This window comes from Dama dama, chromosome 31 (genome assembly GCF_033118175.1).
Source record: "Dama dama isolate Ldn47 chromosome 31, ASM3311817v1, whole genome shotgun sequence".
NCBI classification, from domain to species: domain Eukaryota; kingdom Metazoa; phylum Chordata; class Mammalia; order Artiodactyla; family Cervidae; genus Dama; species Dama dama.
In genome coordinates this window covers 39,392,821-39,420,232 of record NC_083711.1, presented here as the reverse complement: position 1 = coordinate 39,420,232, position 27,412 = coordinate 39,392,821, and the positions used below count along the sequence as shown (strand labels likewise).

The following is a 27,412-nucleotide window of genomic DNA, read 5'->3' as shown; positions in this document are numbered from 1 at the left end:
CCAAGGTAAGGTGAGGAGAGTGAGGTGCTGCAAAACAAAATTTAAAGAGATATTCACTTTCTGGGGTGTGGAAGCACATAAATCCTTAAATTTTGCCTCACCTGCCCTGGTCCTACTTTCGCTATCACTTATTGCTCCCTCTGTTGAATGGATATTACATATAGATCTCTTGGAATGATCAGTGTGTTGATATAATCGTAGAACATCTCTGTCTGCCCTCCTTGTGCAAAATACCCATCGTTACCAAAAGGCTGTTATCAAAATCTCACATAAAACTCTCCTCTTTTCTTTAGCAGTCACAGAACTGGTTCTGTTCCTTGAGAATGGTAGTTCCTAAATGTGATGAGAGACTTAATTGAAAAACAAAGATTTTTGGTGAAATGAATTTGTTAACATTGCCTTCTCTGTACATCCCATTGAGATCAGAACTCAGTTTATTATATAAAAGGCTATTATGCATTCTTTAGTAAAGAAACATCTTAAATTTTGCTTAATAGATTTTTCCACCTGACTTTCTTTTGGGCACATTTAGGTTTTAGCATACATATTAACTTCTCATGGAATGCTCTTTGGGAAATGGTGTTACTGTTTTTTTCATCATAAAAGCCATGTGCTTTTCAACTTCTACTAGTAACTTTCACCTAACATGTAGCTACTGTGAAGAGGTATAGTTTAGAAAGGGTAGATTGGTCTGAAGAAAATACCTAGAAGGGCAAACTAACTGAAGAAGAGAGAACTCAGGATATGGAGGATTAAATTCAGTAATCTCAGAGTATTGAATGGTACCCTTTGTATATCAGGAAGAAGAGAGTTAAATGTGGAAATATTTGTGATTTTGACGCAATGCATTATTAGATATATATATCTGAATGCAAGAATATCATGCTCAGATTTTTTAATGATGACATTAGGTAAATTCTGACTTACAATTCAGCTTTTAGTGGCCATAACCAAAAAATGCATCTTACGGAAATGCTGTCCTATTTTCTGTTATTAACAACAATTTCTCTGATGTAGGACATAAAATGTTGCATATTCCAGCCAGCTTGAATTAATTTTTCAAGTAAGATTTGTTAATGAGTTCTTTTTTTTTACTGAAATACAAAGTTGACTTTATTTGTAAGTTCCATGTCATCCACTGTATTTAAATTTACAGAAAGGAAAAAGAGTCATGCTTTGTGACTCTTTTCCTGTAAATACAAGCTGCTCAGGGCTTGAGACGGCTTTCATCTCTAGATTCACGGATTTATTTTTCTTAGCATCCCCCATGTTATTTTAGCTCCAATTTTGTTATAATTTTTTTTACTTTGAGGAATGTCACAATAATTCTATATAAAATATACATAAACAGCTTAGAGTTGAGGTGTACATGTTCTTGTTGCTAATGTATATTTAGGTAGCCTAAAATTTAATAAACCAAACAATAGTCAATAATGTTCTGTAGTATATCACAGGTTCAAGAAATCTGAAGCTAAAAGAGAATTAACATATTTATGTACTTTCTGGTTTCTCAAACATTTTGTCATGTAAGCGTTAACTGTGTGTGTGTGTGTAGCTCTTTCCAGGTGGCATTAGTGGTAAAGAACCCATTTGCCAATGCAGGAGGCACAAATGTGACATGCGTTCAATCCCTGGGTCGGGAAGATCCCCTGGAGGAGGGATGGCAGCCCACTCCAGTGTTCCTGCCTTGAGAATCCCATGGACAGAGGAGCCTAGAGGGCTGTAGTCCATGGGGTCACAAAGAGTCCGACACAACTGAAGCGACTTAGCATGATGTGTGTGTGTCTGTGCATGTGCATGCAGTTGTCTCTGGCTCTCTGTGACCCAGTGGACTATAGACTGCCAGGCTCCTTTGTCCTTTCAATTTTCCAGGCAGGAATACTGGAGTGAGTTGCCATTTCCTACTCCAAGGGATCGTCCCAATTCAGGGATTGAACCCATGTCACATTTGTGTCTCCTGCTTTGGCAGGAAGATTCTTTACCACCATGCCACCTGGGAAGCTAAGCATTAACCATATGTTTGCTTAAGTAGTAGATTCAATGAGTGAGTCATTATATGATTCTGCCCCAAAGTATGATTATGGGCAGATATCAAGCAGTCAGTTCTCATTAATGAATATAACTTCAGATATTGAAATCAAGATTACTCATCATAGAATGGGACAGAGTTCCTCCTGGACAGAGAAAAACTGTAACTACAACAGTTAATAGATATGAAAATTTCTTGCTAAGTGGAGGTTATGAATTCTGAAGAGAGTTTTATACCAATGGGCTTGATTAACCTGGGTATAGATATACTCTGTTAAGAAACCTGGAAAAAGTATTTTTGAACTCCTAAATTGTGATAGTGAATAGGGAGCATTGGGCAACAATAGGGAAGTGAGAAGTTCACAAATGACCTTACCTTTTTTTTATTCTTCATAGACACTTTGTGTCTGAAAATATTATGAGTAAAATCACTTTAAATAGTTTTCTGAATTTTTTATGATATAAGACCTGTAAACTACATATATATGTATGCATAACTATACTTTATAGTTATACATATATATTTATACATATGTATATATACATAAATACAGAGGAGCCTGGTAGGCTGCAGTCCATGGGGTTGCTGAGTCGAACATGACTAGGTGACTTCACTTTCACTTTTCACTTTCATGCATTGGAGAAGGAAATGGCAACCCACTCCAGTGTTCTTGCCTGGAGAATCCCAGAGACGGCGGAACCTGGTGGGCTGCCATCTGTGGGGTCACACAGAGTTGGACACGACTGAGGCGACTTAGCAGCAGCAGCAGCAGCATATACATAAATATATATATATATATGTGTGTGTGTGTGTGTGTGTGTGTGTGTGTGTGTGTGTGGTGCTATCCTTAGTCACTCAGTTGTATCCGACTCTTGAGACCCCATGGACTGTAGCCCACTGTGCTCTTCTGTCCATGGGGATTTTCCAAGCAAGAATACCAGAGTGGGTTGCCATGCCCTGCTCCAGGGGATCTTCCCAACCCAGGGATCAAACCCAGGTCTCCTGCATTGCAGGTGGATTCTTTACTGTCTGAGCCATCAGGGAAGCCCATACATATCAAGTTTAATCTGAATCTTACTATCTGAATATTTTGTGAAAAAGACATCTTTCATAAATGAAAAAATGTATTTTAATGCAATCTAAATTGTGATTATTGTTCACAGTTATTATATAGTGTTCCCTTAGAAATAGGCTAATTAAATTACTTCTTTGCTTAGGATCATGGTAGTCAATCTTGCTTAACACTATATGGATACTTTACATTGAAATCCATTAGAAATATAAATATCTTTGTTTTATCAGATGCAGGAAATAAAAGGCCAGAGTACAGATAGTTCACTTACTAGAGCAGCAAATGGACAAGCAGTTTCTGTCTGAAAGAGAAATGGATATCAAGTTACAGCTTGCTCTTTCATCCAGCCTGTAAGTTACCATCTCTCTAGATCACATCTCAAAACCATGCTATCTTGGAGGTGGTCTGGTGCTGACAAGCCTGGGCAAAACTTAGGCATGAAAGTTCTCAGAATAAACTTGCCAAGCTATTTTAACATCTCATTTTAAAATGTCACATATTTTGGTATTTGGATTACTAAGGATATCAAAATCATAGAGCTTTGCATAAAATAACTTCTTTGACTTTGTTTCTCTCTATAATAGATATATACATTTACGAAAAAAGACTAAAGGAAACCTAGAGTTACCAACCTAAGACATTTGAATATTTACCTCATAACCTAATGCTCCAATTCCAGGCTTTACAGTGAAAGAGAGATGTACTAAATTTGGAGAGAAATCATCTCATTTCAGTTCAGTTCAGTTCAGTCGCTCAGTCGTGTCTGACTCTTTGTGACCCCATGAACCGCAACACGCCAGGCCTCCCTGTCCATCACCAATTCCCAGAGTCCACCCAAACCCATGTCCATCGAGTCAGTGATGCCATCCAACCATCTCATCCTCTGTCGTCCCCTTCTCCTGCCCTCAATCTTTCCCAGAATTATGGTCTTTTCCAATGAGTCAATTCTTCGCATCAGGTGGCCAAAGTATTAGAATTTCAGCTTCAACGTCAGTCCTTCCAATGAACACCCAGGATTGACCTCCTTTAGGATGGACTGGTTGGATCTCCTTGCAGTCCAAGGGACTCTGAAGAGTTTCCTCCAACACCACAGTTCAAAAGCATCAATTCTTCAGTGCTCAGTGTTCTTTATAGTCCAACTCTCACATCCATACATGACTATTGGAAAAACCATAGCCTTGACTAGACGGACCTTTGTTGGCAAAGTGATGTCTCTGCTTTTTAATATGCTGTCTAGGTTGGTCATAACTTTCCTTCCAAGAAGTATTTAATTTCACGGCTGCAATCACCATCTGCATTGATTTTAGAGCCCAGATAAACAAAGTCAGCCACTGTTTCCACTCTTTCCCCATCTATTTGCTATGAAGTGATGGGAATCATCTAGAGCCACAGTAATCATTAACAGGATAGTATGAATTATATAAAAATATTAAAGCACTAAGACATTTTTCAGTATAAAGAAGAGAGTGAATTAAAGCAACATATATAATAAAGGCTTAACTACAAGTCATGTCACTCCTTCCTACTTTACCACTTCTTTTTAGCTTAGTTATGACTCATTTAATACGGTTATGAAGACTGTGGGGTTGGTGATTCATTGTGGTCTTTTCTAACATTATTAATGATTTTTACAAATAAGGAAATTAAGGAATTTTATTTAATAGTGTCATAGAATAGAGAAGCTTACATCTAATCATTTGATTTCAGCAGGGAGACACATTAAATGGCCTTTTAATATAGAAGCCAGCCCTAGGACTATGTGATTTTTCGGTGACAGCTGTGCTGGTCGATAGAGATTTACAGATTTCTGGATACTTACCTTGAAGGCATTATCTTAATTAGGATAGCTAAAATGCCACAAAGAAATAGTTGTGGATTAAAAAAAATACTAGGAAGAATATTTGTAAACTAATACTTCCTGTGGACTTTTAGTATTTTTTTGGCAGTTTATTATGACTTGATAACATAAAGACTCTAGTAATTAACAGCTGATTGCTCCACTCTTTCTGCAAACCTTTGTTTTTCTTTTGGCCTGTGGCATAAGCCTATTTTCCACTGAAAAAAAAAAAACCCAAAAGTATGTTACAGTATTTACACACTCTTGAATGGTGTTAGTTGTATAAGGCACATGTCCAGAATGACAGTTCTGTGACCAGAAGGGTAATGGAAACCGTCTTTGAGATGCATGTAGAATGCCAGTAGATCCCAGCCAGAGAGTGAGATCTGCGTTAAAAGTAGCAGGATGGTGAATCAGAGGCAGAAATACATTTCAGAGCACGGCTGTCAGTTTCCAGCATCCAGGGCTAGATTCTGCAGGACCTTGATGAAACTCCCCTGCTCTCCCAGAGTGCTGTAGATCTTCCCCATTCTCTGTCCTGGCCCTTCATCCAGAGGGGGGTATGTGTGTGTGTGTGTGTGTGTGCACACACACGTGTGTGTGCTTAGTCATGTCCTACTCTCTGCAACCCCATGGAGGCTCCTCTGTCTTTAGGATTTCCCAGGTGTGTGTGTGTGTGTGTGTGTGTGTGTGTGTGTGTGTGTAGTCATGTCCTACTCTCTGCACCCCCATGGAGGCTCCTCTGTCTAGGATTTCCCAGGCAAGAATATTGGAGTGGCATTGCCATTTCCTACTCCAGGGGATCTCCCAGACCCAGGGATCAAACCCACGTCTCTTGAATTTCCTGCATTGGCAGGTTGATGGTTTACCTGGGAGCCACCTGGGAAGCCCATCCTTAGGATGGTGCCGTAATGTTACAGTGCCCAAAGAATGGAGGTTTCCTCTCAGAGATTCTCTTCCAGTCTTACAGGACAAATGCAGACACCTTCTGAGAGAATTCTGAGTGTTTTAAGATGCATTTGTATAATAATACAAATAAATGCCTCTGTGTGTGTGTGTGTGTGTGTGTGTGTGTGTGTGTGTGTATGTAAATCCTTGTAAAAGACATCTTGGTTAAGGGAAAATGCTATTTTTCATATATTGCTGTTACAAAATTAGAGAAGTGTAAGCTTTTTTTTTTTTTTTAAGCTGAAATATATACTACAGTTAAACATTCTCCTAAATTTTGACTCCTCTTGTGAGTCTGTACCACACAAATACAAGCAGCAGCATGTGAGGACAGGTACAAAAATGTTTACTGTAACAATGTTCATAGTGTCTCAGAAGTGGAATCAAGTGATTGCCATTAAGAGGGTATCTATGAGTGACGTATGTTTTGTGTGATGCTACTGACTAAAAAAAAGATGAAGAAGCACATTTAGATGCCCTTTTCTTAAAAAGACAGATATGGACCGTTTTTAAAGTCATTATTGAATTTGTTACAATACTGCTTCTGTTTTATGTTTTGGCTTTTTGGCCCCAAGGAATGTGGGATCAGGGACCCAACCTGCAAACCCTGCATTGAGAGGCAAAGTCTTAACCACTGGACCATCAGGGAAGACTCTGTATGCCTTTTTCTTGGAAAAAAACAGATGGCAAGAAGTCCTGTATGTGTATTTATGCATTTCAATGAAAGCGGAGAAGACTAGCTTGTTAATTTGTGTTTCCTTTTGGGACTGAAGGTATTGTGGTCACTAATGTGGTTTAAGGAGGAGAGAAGGAGGAATTTATAAGAGAAAAATATGTTGGAGTGTGTGTGTGCATATGTGTATTCCTGTGTATGTATGAGAAAGAGACAAGGAAAAAGAGGAGAAATATTGATTTTTATCAATAATTTACTCTTCCTTCCAAACTTAGGGAGCTAAGATGAAGAATTGATGGTAAAATGATGGTAAATATACAGGGAACATTAATCTTCACAATGTTTGTGGAAAAAGCAGAGGGCCAAATGATAGATTCCTGGACCTGTATTTTCTCTTAGCTATTTTGTGCTGAGCAGATCTCATAATCTCTCCACTCCTCTTTCTTAGATGCAAAATGGAGATGATACTTCCTACTCTGACACGACCAGGAGATTCCAATGAACTAATGCACATGGCCGTGTTTTCTAGATGGTGACACATAGTGCAGAACTAAAGTTCTCATTATTCTTCATACGTATGGTACTTTTCAATCAGAAAACAAAGTCACACTGGAGATGTGAGGCATCATGCATGATAGAGATGCAAACTTTAAATTCTTCCATCACTTCCTGTTTCTAGTTTAATTTATTTCTGTTCTTGAAGAATAGCTGAAATATTTCTCAGAGCCAAATTTTCCAGTAGTGGTGTCAGCTGGTGTTGGCCATACAATGAAAACCGGGTACTTTTATATTATCGGGCAGGTTATGAGAAAAGGGAAGATAAAGAATCAAGAAGATAAGGATTTGAAGGGTCATCAGAATATTCTCACATTTTGAAATATAGTTTTCTCCATCTGGAACTCTCTACCATGTGGTTCAGTTCAGTTCAGTTCAGTGGCTCAGTAATGTCTGACCCTTTGTGATCCCACAGACTGCAGCACACCAGGCCTCCCTGTCCATCACCAACTCCCAGAGTTTACTCAAACTCATGTCCATTGAGTCAGTGATACCATCCAACCGTCTCATTCTCTGTCGTCCCCTTCTCCTCCTGCCTTCAATCTTTCCAAGCATCAAGGTCTTTTCAAATGAGTCAGCTCTTTGCATCAGGTGGCCAAAGTATTGGAGTTTCAGCTTTAGCATCAGTCCTTCCAGTGAACACCCAGGACTGATCTTTAGGATGGACTGGTTGGATCTCCTTGCAGTCCAAGGGACTCTCAAGAGTCTTCTCCAACACCATAGTTCAAAAGCATCAATTCTTCGGCACTCAACTTTCTTTATAGTCCAACTCTCACATCCATACATGACCACTGGAAAAACCATAGCCTTGACTGGACGGACCTTCGTTGACAAAGTGATGTCTCTGCTTTTTAATATGCTGTCTAGGTTGGTCATAACTTTCCTTCCAAGGAGTAAGTGTCTTTTAATTTCATGGCTGCAATCACCATCTGCAGTGATGTTGGAGCCCCCAAAAATAAAGTCAGCCTCTGTTTCCTCTGTTTCTTGATCTATTTGGCATGAAGTGATGGGACTGGATGCCATGATCTTAGTTTCTTGAATGTTGAGCTTTAAGCCAACTTTTTCACTCTCCTCTTTCACTTTCATCAAGAGGCTCTTTAGTTCTTCTTCACTTTCTGCCATAAGGGTGGTGTCATCAGAGATTACTAAAAAATATATCCTATCGTTATGATTATGGGTTATTGGGATATTTGTTCTTGTCATTCATAGATTGAAAGGAAATTTTATGTGCAGAACAAGGAAGTTAGATTATGCATGTAGTTAAATGCACCAAAACTCCATTAATAAAGTATTTGCTATCTTCAAAAGTTGTGAACTAAGATGTGTTCTTTTCCATTCTCGTATTAATTTTATGAACAAGTTTCTATGGGTAGCTATATAAATTGGGTGGCATCTCTTGCTTTATGAAATGTTTTCTTAAAAATTGCAAGCAAAGGTGGGCTACAAAGTTTTCTTTTGTTTTCATGAAGGAGTTGTCATCAACTCCCTGTCATTGGGATTGTTGATTTTGTCAAAGTACACAATGTCTTCCCGAGAGAAGTTTATTTGCTTGCCTGGGAGAGGAGCTATAGAGATTGAAAAACTCCTATTTAATTATTACATGATTCCAAATAAATAACCACTCAAAGCATTAAAAGGCTTCTTTCAGGGGTTAGAATATTTTGTATCCACAAATTATATTTTCAGTTCAGTTCAGTCGCTCAGTCGTGTCCGACTCTTTGCGACCCCATGAGTCACAGCACGCCAGGCCTCCCTGTCCATCACCAGCTCCCGGAGTTTACTCAAACTCATGCCACAGTATCACAGATAGTGGTACATCTAAAAGAAACAGCACGAATGACAAGATCTGTTTCATAACTTGTATCCAGGCAATTTTACATTAACTTTCAAATAGCCTATAAAGATTCTATACAAAATTATATGTGGCCTGTGGAATTGACAGGTTCTTTTTATTCACTTTCTGGCTAACTCTTATTCTGTTTATCAACAATATAATGTTTCACAAACAGTTGTCTGTGGCCAACATGTTCTGAATTCCTTGGCAAAAAGATGACCAAAAAAATTCTTGCAAGAGACCGATGAGAGGCCAAAATATGCCATTTTTTTGTTTGTTTGTTTGTTTGGTTACAGCCTGATATAGTAGGGATTTAATTTTGTCAACCACAAGCATGTGTTATAATGCTTATTTTCATAGCTGCCTTGTTTGAGCACTATCAGATGACACTTAGCATCTTCACAGTCATTGAAGCCCTATTTATGTTTGCTTTGATTGGACAGAGGTTTCTGGAATATGTCAGAGAGCACCCTTGTGTTCATGTCGCAGAGAAGTGAGATGAAAAATTACTGATGTCAGTGAAGAATTGATCTATATGCAACATGTTTCATTCTTACTGAATATTTTCCAATATGGTTTGATTTAATGGGGAGAATGGTTACTTAAACTAAGTAGGCATAAAAAATACATTGTACTTTTGCAGTTAAAATTTGAGAGTCCTTAACTAACTCATAGTTTCAGGTAGAATACTTGCTGTTCTGATGTTGTGTCCCTAATTAAGGTTTTATGGATAAGCAGTGGATCCAGATTACCTCTTCCTCTAGTTGGATTATCTATTTTCTGGATCGTAAAGCTGTCACTGCATAACCTAGAAACCTTTTTAAAGATGCATGTTTGGCTGCATTTGTTATCCAGCAGATGTCTGGATAGTTAGAATCTCTTGAGAGTATTATAACTTGTGGTTTCAGTTACAATAAATGATCCAGGCGTTTCTTTTTTTTTGGTCTTGTTCCTCTCCAGTTCTGGGGGAAAGTCTGTAGAAGAAATTACAGGAGGTATTTTATTTCACTCTTCCCCATTCCTTTTTTCCTTTATTCTTTGTTTCTGTCTTCAAAGTTACTTTTTATCGGCTTTTGAAATTGAGGTCACTGACTTGCTGAGCAGTGTCTCCACACCATATTGCACCTCCTGGGCCCCAGCTTCTCTCAGCCAAGAGGTTATCACACTGACATTCATGTTTTGAGCATGGTAAATTGCTGCTATGATCAAAAACTCTACTCAGTGCTCTGTGGTGACCTAAGTGGGAAGGAAATTCAAAAGAGAGTAGATAATGTGTACGTATACCTGATTCACTTGCTGAAACAGCAGAAGCTAACACAGCATTGTAAAGCAACTATACTCCAATGAAAATTTAAAAAACAAAGAACAACAGTAACAAAAAAACTATCAACTCTGTGATTTGTATTTTATATTTTTCCAAAAGGTCAGTTGTAGAATGACTGGTTCAGATTTGTAATTACATATCCTGATGCTTAAAGTACTTGCCAGTTCCCTCCCAGCTGAGCATTTAAAGTGCAGGAATCTGAGGAAATGGATATCGGTAAGGGCAAAAGCTGGAGAGTCGGTGCACGAGTTTGTGGTTTTTGGGGGAGGAGGGTTCTGAGAAGGCAGACTAAGTGTGCTTGCCGCTTGGGCCAGGAGCAGAGGGAGACACCTGGCCCCTGAGCTGCTAGTCATCTGCACTCTTGGCCTCAGGTATATGGGTCCCGTGCTTCTTCCAGTAATGTAGTAAATTACGGTCTACCAGTAGCATCAAGTTCAGTGGGCTTTAAATTTCTCCTTCTCTTTTGAATATGAATTAAAGATATTTTGACAGGTTTAGACAGCTTTCACCTCATTGTTTCTGACAAGACTACTACATGGAAATTTTAAGACAATTCTGAATATACCCAGGAAAATACCTCTACTCACTGAGGATGCTCCCTCTGCTAATAAATGATTATGCTATCATAGTTAGGTATAGTTTGTCATTGTTTTAGTATGTAGGAGTTGTAATGATACATGGGTAATTGTAATTCAGTTTAACAATAAATTTAATCTTTGGTCTGGTTCAAGAATAAATTCTTGTTTGTGATGACTTTTAAAATAATTATTGTCCAGAGTTTAGGTAGTAAGTATGGAGATATTTAGTGCTCATTAAATTGGCCAAAAATGTGTGTGATACATGAAAAAAAATACTAATATACCTGATATACAAAGAGCATTTAGAAATCAATGAGGAAATTATTTTGTTATTAATCAAAGCATAGAAAGTCAGTCAAAAGATAAAACATAGAGGAAGAAATACTAAATCATGTAATGTTCAGCTTCAGGAGAACTGAAGGAAATGCAAATTGAAACAATTAGATACATTGAATCTATAATAATGATAATAGTAAAAATATGAATGTTGATGCAAACTTCCTGAAACATTTACCACTCACCATGAAATGTGTAAGTATAAATATATTTATATGCTTGGGTTCAACGATTATACAAATGTATTTTCAGGAAGTTATCTTATTATCTACCAAAATATTCATATAAGCAGCAAATATATTTTTATATGCACACACACTGTGTGTGTGTATATTCAAATGATGCCTATCTATATGGAATTGAGTAATTTATGGTATAGGGAAGAATGAATATTGTGCATATTGAAGAATTAATATTCTTCAAAAGAGTTGATTGACATACACTGACATGAAATGGTTTTGCAAGTCAGTATTGCTGGTGAAATAAGCATTGTTGTCACATAGGATAAACAGTGGTGTATGTATGTACATCTGAAGTATACTCAGCAAGTTGTGTGATGACAGGGTACATTATATAGAACTTTTACTTTCTAAATACTTCATAACTTGATCCTTAAACAACAAATCTATGATATTTTGAGGGTTTTTTTTTTTTAAGTTTTAAAAACAAATGAAGGGAATTCTTCCTGATGCTTAAACATGATCTATCTTGATATTTACCTGCAATGAAATCAGTTCCCAAATTGAATAGCCCTCCACTCTTATTTTTATCCCTTCATTAGTGTTAAGGTACTAGCCCCATCTAGATCTTATTTAAACATTCTTCATTAGCATTTAAACTGGTTGCCCAGGTGTTCAAACAAATGCAGTTGTATGATAATTATCAGTGATAATTTTATAAAGTAGAAGAAGATAATGTGACTGTCTCTCATATCACGTAGCTTGTTATCATTTGACAATGTGTCAGTGTTAGATGTTAGGCTATTGGTGAAGGCTGGGTATTTTGATATAGCATCCAATACAGCATCGTGTGTATTTATATTTGTGATAATTATGGCTTTTCTCTATTAAAGCAAGGATGAAGCAGGTATTCATGTTTTAAATGTAGAAATAAACCACCAGCGTCTTTTAATATAGTATCAAGCAGTCTGATCCACAGGGGTTTTCTAGACTCTTAATATCTATGAAACTAAGTTTTCATTTAAGTATTTTCTTTACTTTTCAGTCATAAAATATTCCACCTGCACATCCAGGTTTTATGTTCCTATTTTTCTTCTCTTTTTTTCAACAGCATATTCACCAGTGCATGGTTACCACATTACCTCTTTTATCTCCAGCAATAAAATTAATTGGAATCATATTAAAGTTACTTAAGAGTGATAGTCAGTGATGTTGTCAAGGGATTCTTCTTCTTTAGAAGTAGGATATGCTTTTCTAGTGGATATGACTGACGATCACATGGTCCTAAAACTCAGGTGTGCTGGCGTATAACATTTTCAGTAAACCAGTTTATTATTTACTTCTACCCAGTAGCAGAAAATTTAGCTTTTCAATTCATTTTCTCTAAATTTATTTTATTCAAGTATAGTTGATTTACAGTGTTGTTAATTTCTGCTATATAGCAAAGTGACTAAGTTGTATATACATTCTTTTTCATATTCATTTCCTTTAGAGAATATTGATTGTAGTTCCCTGTGCTATAATTACTTGATCAATTCTGAGTATTTGTAGTCCAGCCCAATGATTTCTTCATTGCTCAGTTTAAAACCCTGTCCCACTTCTAGTTGAACCCTCTTCTCAGATGCTTCCCTCACTAGGGATTGCCTCTGTTTCCTCAGTTAGTCATATCATGAACATTGTCGATTAAGTGGTTGCTGTCTGCTTCTTAGCTTTGTCATTTCATTCCTGTCTTGCTTTTGTTTGCAGACATATCCCCTCTCCCACCATTTCTCTGTGCGTTCTCCATACGGTGCTGCACTGATGACTATTTACTCCGTTTGGCTTCCTTCTGTAATGCCTCTGAGGTGCTCAGCTGGGGTGGCTCATGTCCTTTTTTATGCCATGGGGTACCCACATCACAGCTATGGGATAAAGAGGCAGGCCTGCAGAAATCTCTCTGAAGCAGCTTGTTTGAGGAGCTCATGGGAACTTTAAGATCTTTTCATCAGACACCTAGGAGCTGAAGGAAACAAGGGTGGGGGAAGTTTCTAGGCTTTCTCTGCTTAGGCACACCCTGCTGCCAAGTCCACTTCCTTATTCCCAGAGGTTTATTTGCAAGAGAAGAAATCTGTGAAGCAATAGGCTCCCAAAAATTTCAGCTAGAAAATGAGTTACAATGCCTTGTTATACAGTCAGATTCTTCAAATTTTAAAGGGAAATCCTAATATGATCTCTTTTAACCAAAGCGTCTTTCCTACTCCTAAGTATTCAGTGTATCTTTCCTGTGTTTGTACTTCAGTTGTTCTATCCCTGGATTTGGTTTTTCTTTTCTCTTTTGATGGTCAGGTGGTGGTGGTATTGGAGCTGAAGGGAGAAGCTGGGTCTGTGGGCTTGTGTTTTCTTTCAGGGTTTTCTCCTGACTTGATCTCAGACTCTCAAACTCTGAATCCAGCAGTGTGATGTCTTTGTTCTTTGGTCCCATTTCTGACAAACACATCTTGGGTCAGATGGCCACCCTACGTCTTCAGATTTCATACTGTGGCAGTTGATTTGGGTGGGGGCAGGGAGGATTGGTTACACATCTGTTCATAAAACATGTCCTGTTACATGATCTGAAGGATAACAAACTACTGTGTAATCATCTTCTGTGACTTAGAAAAGCTTTGCAAATGTATAGTTTAAAAAAAAAGCACAGAGCTATTTTATTAACACTGGTATCAGTTCTGATAAATCAGAGTGTTTCTAAATAGTGCAAAAATCAATAATTAAAATGTATTGACTTTTCTTTGAATTGATTTAATGAAAGGATTTTGACTCAGGGAATTGCAAGAATACAGGCTGGTGTCACAGCCTACAGACAATATAATGCACAAAAGGGGAGCCATATACATTGTGGTTGAAACCATTGACTCTGATATCAGACCACCAACTTTCAGTCCTGGTTCTACCACATAATAGTTGGCATAACCTCTCTTCTCTCAGTTTTCTCATTTGTAAAATGAATATATATATCCATAAAATATAAATATATATATAGCATGATTGGAAGCATTAAATGAGATATTTCACATAAAATAGCACAATGTCTAGTGTGTTCAGCCCTAAGAAAGTATTTGCTAACATTGTCATTGTGATGTTTATTTTACTTTCTCTGAACATATCACAGAGTAAACAATAAACCTAAAACTGAGTTACTAATATCAAGAGATAAACATGGGTGATTTCAGCAAGCCAGTAAGTAGATTTCAAAATGTGTTATAAACTAATTTCATATAGGTTTGAGTTAGAGGAGTGAGAAGCAAAAAAAAAAAATAAAAGCCTGAGTAGTAGCAAAATAATAGCAGAGTGAATTTTATGTTCTTGTAAGAAAATTTGGGGAACCCCCAAGTATCTGTAGATTGTGTAAGGATCATGGATTAAAGATACATGCATCCAGTTCCCTCACTTCATGGCAAATGGAAGGGGAAAATGTGGACAGATTTTCTTTTCTTGGACTCTAAAATCACTGTGGGAGCTTCCCTGGTGGCTCAGCAGTAAGAATTTACCTGCAATGCAGGAGACACAGGATACTTAAGTTTGATCCCTGGGTTGGGAATATCCCCTGGAGGAGGGCATGACAGCTCCTTCCAGTATTCTTGCCTGGAGAATTCCATGGACAGAGGAGCCTGGCGGGCTACAGTCCATACGGTCGCAAAGAGTTGGACGCGACTAAAGCAACTGGAGCACAAAATCACTGTGGACAGTGACTACAGCCATGAAATCAAGACTGTTGCTCCTTGGAAGGAAAGCTATGAAAAAACCTAGACAGCATATTAAAAAGAAAAGACATAACTTTGCCAGCAAAGGTCTGTACAGTCAAAAGTATGGTTTTTACAGAAGTCGTGTATGAGTGTGAAAGCTGGACCACAAAGAAGGCTGAGCACTGAAGAATTGATGCTTTCAAACTGTGGTGTTGGAGATGACTCTTGAGAGTCCCTTGGACAGTAAGGAGATCAAACCAGTCAATCCTAAAGAACTCTGAATATTGGTTGAAAGGACTGGTGCTAAAGCTGAAGCTCCGGTAGTTTGGCCAGCTGATGTGAAGAGCTGACTCATTGAAATAGACTCTGATGTTGGGAAAGATTGAAGGCAAAGGAGAATGGGGGTGGCAGAGGATCATATGGTTAGATAGCATCACTGACTCAATGAACAGGAATTTGAGCAAACTGTAGGAGATTGTGGAGGACAGAGGATTCTGGCATGCTACAGTTCATGGGGTTAAAAAGAGTGGGGCATGTCTTAGTGACTGAACAACAAGACCCCATTAAGAATCATGGGTTAATGATTTTGTCTCCTTCACCACTGGGAAAACTAAGTGTACTGACTGATTCTTAAATATTTTGATCTTCCTTCAACAAGTGTTTAACAAGAAAAATCATAGCCCTGTTACAACTTACTAGTAGTAGAGTCTTTTGTCTGTGGTTGTTCCTTTTCTTTATACTTACTTTGAGATTTACAAGTATGGATACCTGGTAATCAAAGGAAAAGTTATATTTATGTCCCATCACTGAGAAGAAATAAAGCCAAAAGGACAACATTAGCCATTTAATATGTTGTAGGCCATAGGTGAATTGATTTTTTAAGGTTTGCTTTGGATAATGCAGACTTGGAAACAAAACAGTTGAAGAGCGAGAGTTATCCAGCCACTAACTCTGATTAGAATATTTAGGACTATGTTAAGTAACATAATCCTTGTCCACAGAAAAAGGCTAACATGATTTTGGTGGAGTCATTTCTCTTTGCAAGGCAAACTAGGGATTGCTTTTGTTTAAGAAGAAAAAAAGACACTCAAACTACTTGATGATTCCAACACTATTCATGACTTGCAGTGCTGACATTCTATAGATTGATGGGGTCTTCAAGTGTGGAAAATACTGAGTCATACAGAAGATGAGACGTTCTAATAATGAAAAAAATATTTATGCAGTCAGCAGATTGTCGGTTAAGGTGGTTTAGATTATAAAAGTCACCCAACGGAGACTTTGTCAGGTTGCAAATTATTCTGGCCACAAAATTATTTGAAAATGAATAAAGCAAACTTAGAGTGAGTGGATATGACCCAGATCCTCTTTATTTTTTTTCTTCCTCCTCCTCTTCTTTTGAAATGGGAAAGGGAAACTGTGGACTTTCTGTCTAAACATAATGGTAGTACACGAGATAAAACTTAAGATGGAACTAATCATTTGGCATTCAGAAAGAGTTGCTTTTTCCCAGTACACAAATGCTATAAAACCAGAGATCGTGCCTTGTGGTTCTATGAGGTGCTTCTTTGACTCCCTTTTGTTCTTTTTCATTTTATGTAATTTGTTTAGTGTCTTAATGACTCCATAATGACTGCCTAATTGTATCTGTTTTGTAATGACATCCATTGCTTTACACAGTTATTTGACAAGTTGAAAGACAAGAAATAAAATCACTACAGATGCTTTAGTGGGGCTTCCCTGGTGGCTCAAATGGTAAAGAATCTGCTCACAATGCGAGAGACCTGGGTTCAATCCCTGCGTTGGGAAGATGCCCTGGAGAAGGGAATGGTTACCCACTCCAGTATTCTTGCCTGGAGAATTCCATGGACAGAGGAGCCTGGCGGACTACAGTCGATGGGGTCACAAAGAGTTGGACATGACTGAATGCACACACACAAATATTTTCTGGAAGAGAGAAAAATAAAAATAAGTAAATTTAGTTCCCTACCTTAGTCCAAAACTACCATCTGATGTTTGCTGACAAGTGTTAACTGAAGCGCTGCCTAAATACGCCCCAGAGCTCACCTGTATCATCTTTTTCCCATATCAGTTCCTTTTGAGATCAGAAATAAGAAAGCTTCATTTATATTATTTTATTTATTATGCACACCTACTGTAGTAAGATAAAAGCCACAGTAAAGAATGTGCCCTGTGCTGACAGCGCTGCTCCAGTCTCGAGTTTTCCTGGTCACTTACTGGTTGGCTTTCTGAAACTTGGGAGCTCAGTTGTCACTTTGGTTTCTGTATCTAGGGCGTTGTAGAAAATGCCCATTCTCAAGTGTTACACATATTGATACTTTTCTATTTCTCACACCTTTTCTAGGTCTACAGCATCAGGACAAGGGCAAGGAATCACCGTGGTACTGAAGCACACAGTGTTATCAAGTTAAATTGGAGCATGAATCCATGGGCCCACTGGGAAAAGATGCTGCCAGGGACTGTCATTCTGCAGCGGGACATATTAGACGCGGAAGGAAAAGAGGAAGTGCTCTCCAGCTGACTTTGGTTTGGAGCCTTTTCTTGAGAAAGCAGAATGAGTCCTAGACATTGAAGAAAAGCATTTTTGTTTATTTCTTTCCCTCATCTGAGCCTTTGCCAACTGTGCAACTCTCTCTCTCTCTCTTTTTTTTGTTTTGCTTTTATCAATACATATTTTAATTTTTGGTTTGACTTTTTTTTTTTTTTCCTTCTTTTTGAACCAATTACCTTGTCAGGAAACAATGAACCACAAAGAAAATGTTCATTCTTTCAGGAATACAATTTTGTATTTCTATGTTCTTCTATTTTTGTAAAAATATGGGAAGTTTGATTTAGCATTGATGGGCTATTTTTGAGGGATTTTTTTTTTTTTTTAATATTGTAAAAATTGTTAAGTTCTGTTTAAAGAACTTGCTCTCAGAGAAGCACTGGCTAAAGTGTTTAAAATGCTTGTCTCTAAGATATCTGTGATATGCTCTGTGCTCTAAGTTACCTCAAATGTGTGATAGTTTCTTCTTTTTACAAAAGTAGCACCATAGCCAAGCCAATATAGTATTGTTTCACATTAAGTCTCAGTGAAGATTTAATTCCATGATAGCTTACTTAGTTCTGAGTTACATGTGTAGCTTGAAAAGGAAGTTTTTTAATGATCACACTAAAAAGCTATTCATTACTTTGATTTCTCCCAAAGACTGTTTGGAGGTTGACTAAGAAAGTTTTCATAAACTTTCAATCAGATGGAGAGTTTGCCTGAAGTATATAATTATCTTTGTAGTCCATCCAACTTTGATAAAATGGAACCAGAATTTACAACCAGCTACTGGGGGCGGGGGGAAAGCTTAACCATGCTATCTTTGAGTGCCAGTGACTTATTTTTCTTGTTTATAGTTATTCATTAAGTGAGTTTTTCCTGAAGATAGTTTGAAAGGATTCTGTTTGGGAAAGTACTAGACACATGACAAAACCTTTCACTCAGTGGCTGTTTCTGAGAGTTTTATCCATCATTATAAGTTGAAGGTTAATGTATTTCATATGTACTGTTTTAAAAAAGGTTTTTGCAAGTCTTATTTGTTTAATTCTGGTTTTAATTGATCAGATTCTTTTTAAGAAAAAAATTGGGGGCAAGATATATTTAAATTGGGATTTATACTATAATTACTGAAATTAAGTTAATAAATTAGCAATTTATTATTTGAAATTTATTACTGGGGACTCAGGATTCAACTTGACATGGCCCTCAGGATCTAAATAAGAAAAAGTTAGGATTATCATTAAAATACTATTAGGAAAAGATTAGGATTATCAAAAAGCAGTTATTGATATTTTAAAAACTTTCAATATAAAGTCCATTCTTTCAGATGCTTCCAGAGTTGGGTCACGTTAAAAAAGTTGTGTTACATAGATGTTTTAGTTTGTCAAAAACGTTTCTCAAATTTTTTCCATCCCTGTCCTCATCCATGTGAAATTAAATGTTTAGTGAAATTTCATTTTCTATCTTAAATAGTATAACTTATATGTGTGAACATTTTAGGTATAAGAACAACACAGTCTGCTTAGCTAGGCAAAATTCTCACAAATCATTTTCAAATATTTCCCTGTTGTTCCATAGTTTTCTTTCCTGGTGCATCTTATTAGTTATAAATTTATGCCCTCTCTTGTATTTTCATCACTATGTTTCTTCTTAACCAGACTCCCTTTGACATGGTATACACATTTACCTAATGTGAGGTCTAAACTTAAGGAATTAGTCCACTTACTAATGATATGAACTTAGATTTCTAGGGAGTGGCTTGATTAAATTATCTACATTTTGATCTGCAGTTTAATTTGATATAGTTATTTGTACTCTGCCTTTATCTGTGTAGCACAAGGTTTAATGAATCTTTAAAATGGGTTTATTTTGTATCCTCCTGAATTCTCAAAGGCCAGTGTTCAGCAGCTTCCATGGGATGGTTCAGTGGGGATTATTTATTTTTCTCTTCTTCCCTTGGAACCTGTTAACTTTGCAGTTTCTCTTAGAATTGTGTGGTATTCCAGTTCATTCAGATCACTCAATTGGATTTTCCCAATTTTGAGAAGAAATATTTCAACTCTCTGCTTCTTTCCTTACTCTCTAGTGAATTGAGTTGAAGGAGAGAGAGCTGACAGGTAGCTGCACTCTAAATTTAGGGTGGCACTGGGCCGTGTGTCACTCCTGGTAGCTATCTAGTGAAATATTCCTCGGCTCTGAGGACCCAAGAAAAGTTAGGGACCTAAATTCTGCTGTATGCAGGAGAGATTTGTGAATAAGATCTCCCACTGAAAACAGGCCTGGGTGGTGTTGGCACTTTGCAAAGATTGGATCCTTGCATATACAAAGAGTGGATCTAAATCTAAGTCACAGAAGAATGGGTGTGTCTCTGTGATTGTCTGACATGCCTTTGTTATCATTATATTACCAAAATCACCAGATGTCATACAAGGGATGAGTTGTAATTTAGTATGATAATCTGAGTTTAAGTTTTAAATGCTTTCTCTGGATGGATTTTCTCCCACCAAAATGATACTGTTTATCTCGGAGGTTTCCAGACTGCATTATTGAGGGCTACCATTTCCCTCTACAGTTTCATTTGGAAACATTTTGCTTTTGGTTATTTTACAAATTAGTCTTTATTCAAGCTTTCTAAAGATCTGTGAGCTAGACCCTAGGAAATTATCTCATTGATTTTCCATCTAATCTATGCTTTGACCACTAAGCTATCTTGATCTGAGGAACAATAAAATAGTGACTAGTTAGATCCTAACAAGTTATTTGGTTCCTCACTGTTAATTTGAAAAGCACCTCTAAATGTTTAAAAATCAGTGTTTCTTCTTAATAAGGCTAACAATCCCTTCTTAACTTTCCCCTTTAATTTTTCTCCCCTCTTTCATCTTATGTGCATTATTATTTTAAGCAAAAAGTAACAGGAATTACTCTACATTTTGCCATGAGAACAAGTGGATTGGGAGTAACAGAAATTAATTTCTTTCATGTTGTAACAACCTTTAAAAAAAAAAAACAGTTCCAGGCACTGGCATAAAATGTGCCCTTATGAAACTCCTTATTTATTATGCAAATAGTAATCAGATACTGTATTTTAAGAAACTGCATTCTGTCCCTTACTGAGTAGCCCTTGGTTACATAATATATGCCAAATTAAGAAAATGGGTCAGTGACACTAAGCAGTAGAAAAGGACAGTATTTATGTTACAATTCTGACTGGAGGGTGAACAGAGAAGCAATGAATCAATGAAAAAAAATTGACTTGGACATTGATCATTTTCTGAATTCTGGCTTAGCCACAATTAGATGTGTGTTTTGGGGCTTCATTTATTTATCTCATGAGTAAAGTAGGATAATAATACCTAACTGGCAGGCTAGGAAGGTTGGAAATTATATTACACACACACACACACACACACACATATATATACACTCAATAACATGGCTCATAGTAGACATTCAGTTAATGACAGATTCCTCAAGTATCTGTCAGCTGAGTAAGTAAATAATCAAATTGCGCTCCCAAGTGTCCCTTTTCTTTACACACCCATATCTATAGAAAGTTGATATACAGCTGTGCTTTTATGTAAGAAATCGTTGCAAGAGAATCTTTGTCTTCTACTAGATGTTGAAGAGAAAATGTAAATTTCTGAATTATTTCTGATATTTTAATGTGCTGTTTATGAAGGAAAATAAATTAACTTCTTAGTGGTATATAGGTCCAACTCTGCGTTTTCTTACATTTCAGACTTGTATTCATCCAGAACCCTGTGATTATTGTCTCCAAAATGAAAGTGACAGTTTCATGAAATCACCAAAGTTTTTATTATTTTTTTTATTATAGTTTGGGCTTTCTTAGCACCTAGAATAAAAACATCTCCTTTGAAGTTAGCCGTTTTTTTTTAACTTGGAGGAAAACTTGCAAAATATGGTGGAAAAAAATTTTTCCGCATGAAAAGAGGAGGGAAAAAAAAAAAAGCAACTCTTTACAGTCTCAGTCAGCAGATTTATTTGACTTGAGAAAAAAGAAACAACTTCATTGGAAGCAGATGTTGACACTGTGTCAGTTGTTGAAGATGGAAGGGGTTCGCTTGAGCCATTGTGGTTACAAGGGAGGTATTGATGGCCATTAGAATTCTTGTGATTGAGCATCTTAACAGCAGATAGGACACTGGAAAAGCCAAGACTATGATACCAAGACTGAAATCAGCCTGCCAATTGTAATTTACTGGACCCTAAAGACTCAGTTGTTTTATTTTTTCCTCCTCCAGAATAAAAGACCTATCTTTCAAAAGATTTAAGGTGGCTTTTGAGAGAGAAATTAAAATATATTCTCTAAAAACATAGCCCAAGAGCCCTTTATTATTAAAGATTAAAACTAATATTTAAGTCATTTTAGAAGAATCAGGGTAAAATTTTGGTTTAATAGTATATGTTGAAGAAATAGTCTCACAGACATAGAGAGCAGACTTCTGGTTGCCAAGGGGGAGGTGAGGTGAGGGAAGTAAGGATTGGGAGTTTAGGATTAGCAGATGGAAACTAACATATTTAGGATTGATAAACAACAAGGTCCTACTGTGTAGCACAGGGAACTGTATCCAATATCCTGTGATAAATCATAATGGAAAACAACATGAAAAGGACATATACATATATATGTGTGTGTGTGTGTATATATGTATATGTATATAAATATATGAACTGAGTCACTTTGCTGTACCATTGTATTGAAAAAATTAACACAGCATTGTAAATCAACTATAGTTCAATACAGTTAGAAAAATAATGTATATTGAAGAAGGATATGTAAACTGTACACAAATGGAAGGCTCTAGAAAGTGGGGAAAAGGTGAGGTCCACAGAGAAACCTCACATCCTAATAGCTTCACAATGTTAATTAATTGGTGACTTGATCTTAGAGATTGGGCTTAGAACAGACTTCAGAATCTGTCAGTAGGTTTTTTTCTTTTTAGTGCTCTCTTGGAATTTCCCTCTGTACACTTTTCCAAAGTATAGAAATAGTCGTAATTAAAATATCTTAATTCTGTTATTTCTTTTATTGTCCATTGTGTGTGCTTGTTTGAAAAATATTTTTATGGTTTCAAATAATTGATCAAATTAGTGTTCTCTTGAAATTGCAAATTAATTTGATCCAATGCAATTATCCAAATCTTCTTTTAAAAGTTTAAGAAATGGTAAGTAAAATTTACCAATTCTCTTGTGTAAATAAACAGTCACACCTTCTAGAAAATGACAGGTCATCATCAGTTAGCTTCCTTGTTAACAATTTCTGGACTACTAAATTTTGACCTAAGAATAACTCTTTTAGAATACAAGATTCTTTAATTAGTTGTTTGGTATATGTATAAGATGTGAACTCTTCTATGATGTCTTTTTATATTGATAGAGCTGTACATTTTTTTCTTTGCTATGACTAGGGCAAAATTTAATGATTATTTACACACTTGATTTAATTTTTTAGACTGTTTACAATCTTGGATGCGGTATCTGATTTAAAATCACTATTCCATACATGTTTCTGGATACGCAGTTAAGGGAAGGGTTTTCATGTGAAGTCTTTGTATCATTTTAAAATGAGTATATTGAAAGGGAAAACATAAACTCTGTTTTCATCACATAAATTTAGATCAGGTGAAAGCTTTTGTAAAAATACATAGTACAATGAGCTTTATATTTGTCACTTGATTAAGTGAACTGAAAACATAATAGAAATGTTATCTTACAACCCTTTAATAAAAAAAATCCAGATTTATTAGTTTGATGAGCAATTTTATGCTATCTTCATTTTACATGCCAAGAAAGAGAAATTAATCTTAGCTCTATTGTCATTCTTAATTTAGAAAATATATGTAACTCATAAAATTTTAGCTTTACAAGCTAACTATAAAATCATATATATATATATATAAATATATAAATATATATATATATATATAAAATTTGTTGTTTTTCATCAGGTTGGAGGAAGAGACATTTTTGTATTTCTATTCACTCTTCAAATTGGTCTCATAACTATGTGTTGATGATATAAAATGATGGAGGACTTTGTAGTTAAAACAAATGTCATCTTCAGTTTGTTCAATAAATAACTTAATGTGAACTCAATGCTTATATTTTAATGTAGCAGTTTGGTTTTGTCCACATTTCTTGACAGTTAACTAAAGCTCTCTGTTTTCTTCTTATTCAGTTAAGCAACTTACAAGTATCTTTAGAAATTAAAACACTTTAGGTGTTTTTTTTTTTTTAATGAGGTTAATTTTATAGCCAAGGGATTTATGTGTTGTAGTAAGAATTGTATGGTTACAAAACAAGGGTTATAATAGAACAGCAAGTGAAATGGGCTATATCAATTACATAATAACAGGCTTGGGAACTTTGTAATACAATGCTTCTGAAGTTATCAATTAACTCTTCAGCAGAGGTGTACTTGGTTGTTTTGCTTTTGCATTTGTTAATGTGGAACTTGCTGTTAAGTCCTATGGAAAACTTTCTTGACAATTCATTGACATTGAAGAAATACCCCTGGAAAGGAGAAGTCGAAGACCATATATTTTTAAAGGAAGCTGGAGGTTCCCTAATGGGCCCTCTATTTTCTTGTTAAATAAATTTCTGATGTGTAAATGCAAAGCCTGGAAATCAGCATTTCAGTTAGTAGACATTCATCATCACTAGTGAAAATAACGTGACATGGCTTTCTTAACTATTTGCCATATTCAGACTAGACAAGTGTAATGAGTTTTCTATGGTTACTATAAAAAGTTACCAATCTTACTGGCTAAAAGCAACACAAATTTATCCGGTGGCTCTGTAAGTCCAACATCCAGTACTGATCTCAGTGGGCTAGAAGCAAGTTGTCAGCGGTGTTCTTTCTGGGAGAACTGTTTCTTTGATGTTTCGAGTCCTTAGCTCATGGCCTCTTCCTCCATCTTCAGTGCCAAGAACCACTGGTCAAGTCCTTCTCATATGGGTCACTCTGACCCTCTCTTTTGCTTCCCTTTTACAAGTTTAAGGATCTTTGTAATTGCATTGCCCCTGCCTGGATAATCTAGAATAATCTCTCCATCTCAAGTTCTTCATTTTAAGATAAGTCCTTAGATGTGAGCTAACATATTCACAGGTTCTGGGGGTTAGGAAGTGAACATTTTGAGGGCGTTATTCAGCCAACCACAGTTATTATTGGATTTCAGTTAATTGTCCTCAGCCCTTTCATCTAAGAGGGTTTAATGTGTCACTGTAACTAGCAAGGCACGTTCCGTGTGTACAGTGGTCATCTGTGTAAGGATTCATCTACATTCACTTAAATAATTGCATATAAAGGAAATTCTTGTTACTTCAAGCATTTATGTGGTTCTTATAGCGCCTTGGAATTCAAAGGGTTATATTGTGTTTATGTCAGAGAGGCGCTCAAGGGGGTGGAGACCAGGACATCTGGTGCAGATTCTTCCTAGCTGAAGTGTGTTTTCTCTGGGGACAATCATCTACCATTTAATTGTTTTGCTTCCTTTTTTGGGAATATATGCCCATCCTGTGATGTCCTAAGTCTCCAAGCATCTTATTTGACCTGTTTATACACATTTGACTAACTATCCATATATGACTACATTGACGTGGTAAAGCTTTTACATTCCTGTCCAGATTGAATCCTTCCATCTGTTATCAGTTAAGCAGTGGAAAAACTGCTATGGAAAGCAAATATGTTTTGATACATTTAATGTGTAAAGTAGGAACCTAGATTCTGGAATGCTGTTGATCAATAAATGAACTAGAATCTCTTCAAAACAACACTTAAGCCCCACTGTTTTACTTTCCATACCAAGTTTGGCTGTGGCTGAATGAAGAACACCAGCATTGATCTTTGCTTTGCACTTGTGCAAGAGACTATTTGCAGGGAGCCAAATATAGCCACAGAGGATTTAATATCTTGCCAAAAAATACAAAATCTGTTCCCCTTTAAGCACGACATTCTATCCTTTTCTTGTGGATCTTGCTAAAAGGAAAATATAACTTTCAACTAGCCCATTTCTTCTGCTGGAAGTTCCCTAATCTTTTTCAAATGGGCTATGTGTGGTTTTCAGGAGATTTATGTTGCCAAAAGAAAAGGGGGGGGGGTGCTATATGAGAAATCCATTTAGTGTTATCATTTTTCTTACAAAAAACAACCCCTAAATCAAGAATGAGAGTAAACATTAAGGAGGAAAATCACACTTTCGTGGTTTCAGGACTAATCAAGGATCACTGGGTGATCTTTGTGTTTCATATTGTATTGAAACAAAAGTAATAATAAAAAATTGGCTTCAACCAAACAGGTGCTTTCTCTGCCTTAGAATAACGGATGTTTCACACTGAATGTTGTCTGATGGGTAGATGGACAAGTCGAACTTTCTCTATAATATGGGTAATGACAGTGCCTGTTTGGTCTCTTATGTTGTATATACAGAAATTTGAAAGCAGTTTTGCAAATATCACCAAGGAAATAAGTTTTGTGCAGTGACAGCTTTCCCAGACATCTCCGTGTGGGATTTTAAAACAAACACAAGGCTGTTTGGAAATACTTTGTATATGTAAATATGCAAAATATACTGATGAGTGCCAACAGCTGTATGGTGTACTCTCTTAGCCTTGAGCAGAATGTTTTGGTGGCAGTAGTTATTTTTTTCCATCTTTACTTGTCATTTCCCCCTTTTGTCTCCACCCACTCACCCATCCACTACCTCCTCTTAAAATACACTTAACACCCTTCCCCCCATTCCTCCACACTGCATCCAAGAGAGTCATTTCAGTAGATTCCCACTGGAAAAGGCGGGTGGTGCCTTGAAGGAATGTTTGGCTTGTACTATGTTGTAAAGGTTGAGCTTCAGGGAACTTGCTTGCACTTGCTCTGACACCAGCCCCGCACACAGCCCAGACACTCCGCAGGCCAGATTCCATTAAGGCTCGTCATTGCCCAGGGAGGGAAAGTCCTGTTGAGAGTGGCCTTCCTGCCGTGAAGATTCCAAAGATCAGTGTAATCACTTTAAGTGTGTGTTATCAAGTTCTGTAACATCAAGGCACTCATCCATTTATGAAAAGAAGCAAATGCCTTTCAGTCCAAAGCCTTAAAAGGGAGGGAGGGAGGACTCAACAGAAGTTAAAAATGAAAGTCACTTCTTACAGGACTTTGAAAGCTCTGGAGAGGAGAAAAGGTGACATGTAAAAGGAGAAACCCTGGTTTCCTAGGACCAGTTCCACGAGAAATGTGTCGATATTGCTGAGTCCCAAATTTCCAGTTTTTCTGCCAGTTGAAGATCAAATGAAATAAAAGACACAAACTGCTTTGAAAAAACTAAAAGTAGATACAAAGAGACAGGAAGTGATATTTACTAAAAGTCCTCTATATCCCTTGACCATTACATGAATTTATCCCAAGGAATTTTCACAAATAGCAACATGTAGATAGCATTATTTGTGAGGCTGTTAGCAATATTTTTAAAATGGGGATTTGAGTTTTAGTGATGCTGGTTAGGATCTCTATGTCCTTGAACAATTTCCTCAGCCTTTTTAAGTCTCTGTGTTCACCCTTAAGATGAAGATGTTTAAAGTAACTACTTCAAAGAGTCATGAAGATTAATAAGTATGTAAATAGTTTAATACCAGGTAAACATTATGGATTTCTTATTAATCTTATTTTTCTGTATTCTGAGTACTTTAGGAAATCACTAGGGAAGGCTTTGCCCAAGGGCACTTGGCCACAAGTAAAAGTCAGGATTCAACTCCCTCAAATAGAAT

At 36.7% G+C, this 27,412-nt stretch overlaps 1 protein-coding gene across 3 annotated transcripts in view; it reads left to right on the top strand.

Annotated features, from left to right (window-relative positions):
* The window catches only part of VGLL3 (vestigial like family member 3), a 54,034-nt gene extending 28,603 nt beyond the window's left edge, over positions 1-25,431 (top strand). For all 3 annotated transcript variants that reach the window (XM_061134172.1, XM_061134174.1, XM_061134173.1), the window contains exon 4: positions 17,450-25,431. In XM_061134172.1, the coding sequence (XP_060990155.1) occupies positions 17,450-17,493 (44 nt within the window). In that variant the 3' untranslated portion in view covers positions 17,494-25,431. The remainder of the gene's footprint in view (positions 1-17,449) is intronic.
* Positions 25,432-27,412: the final 1,981 nt, after the last annotated feature.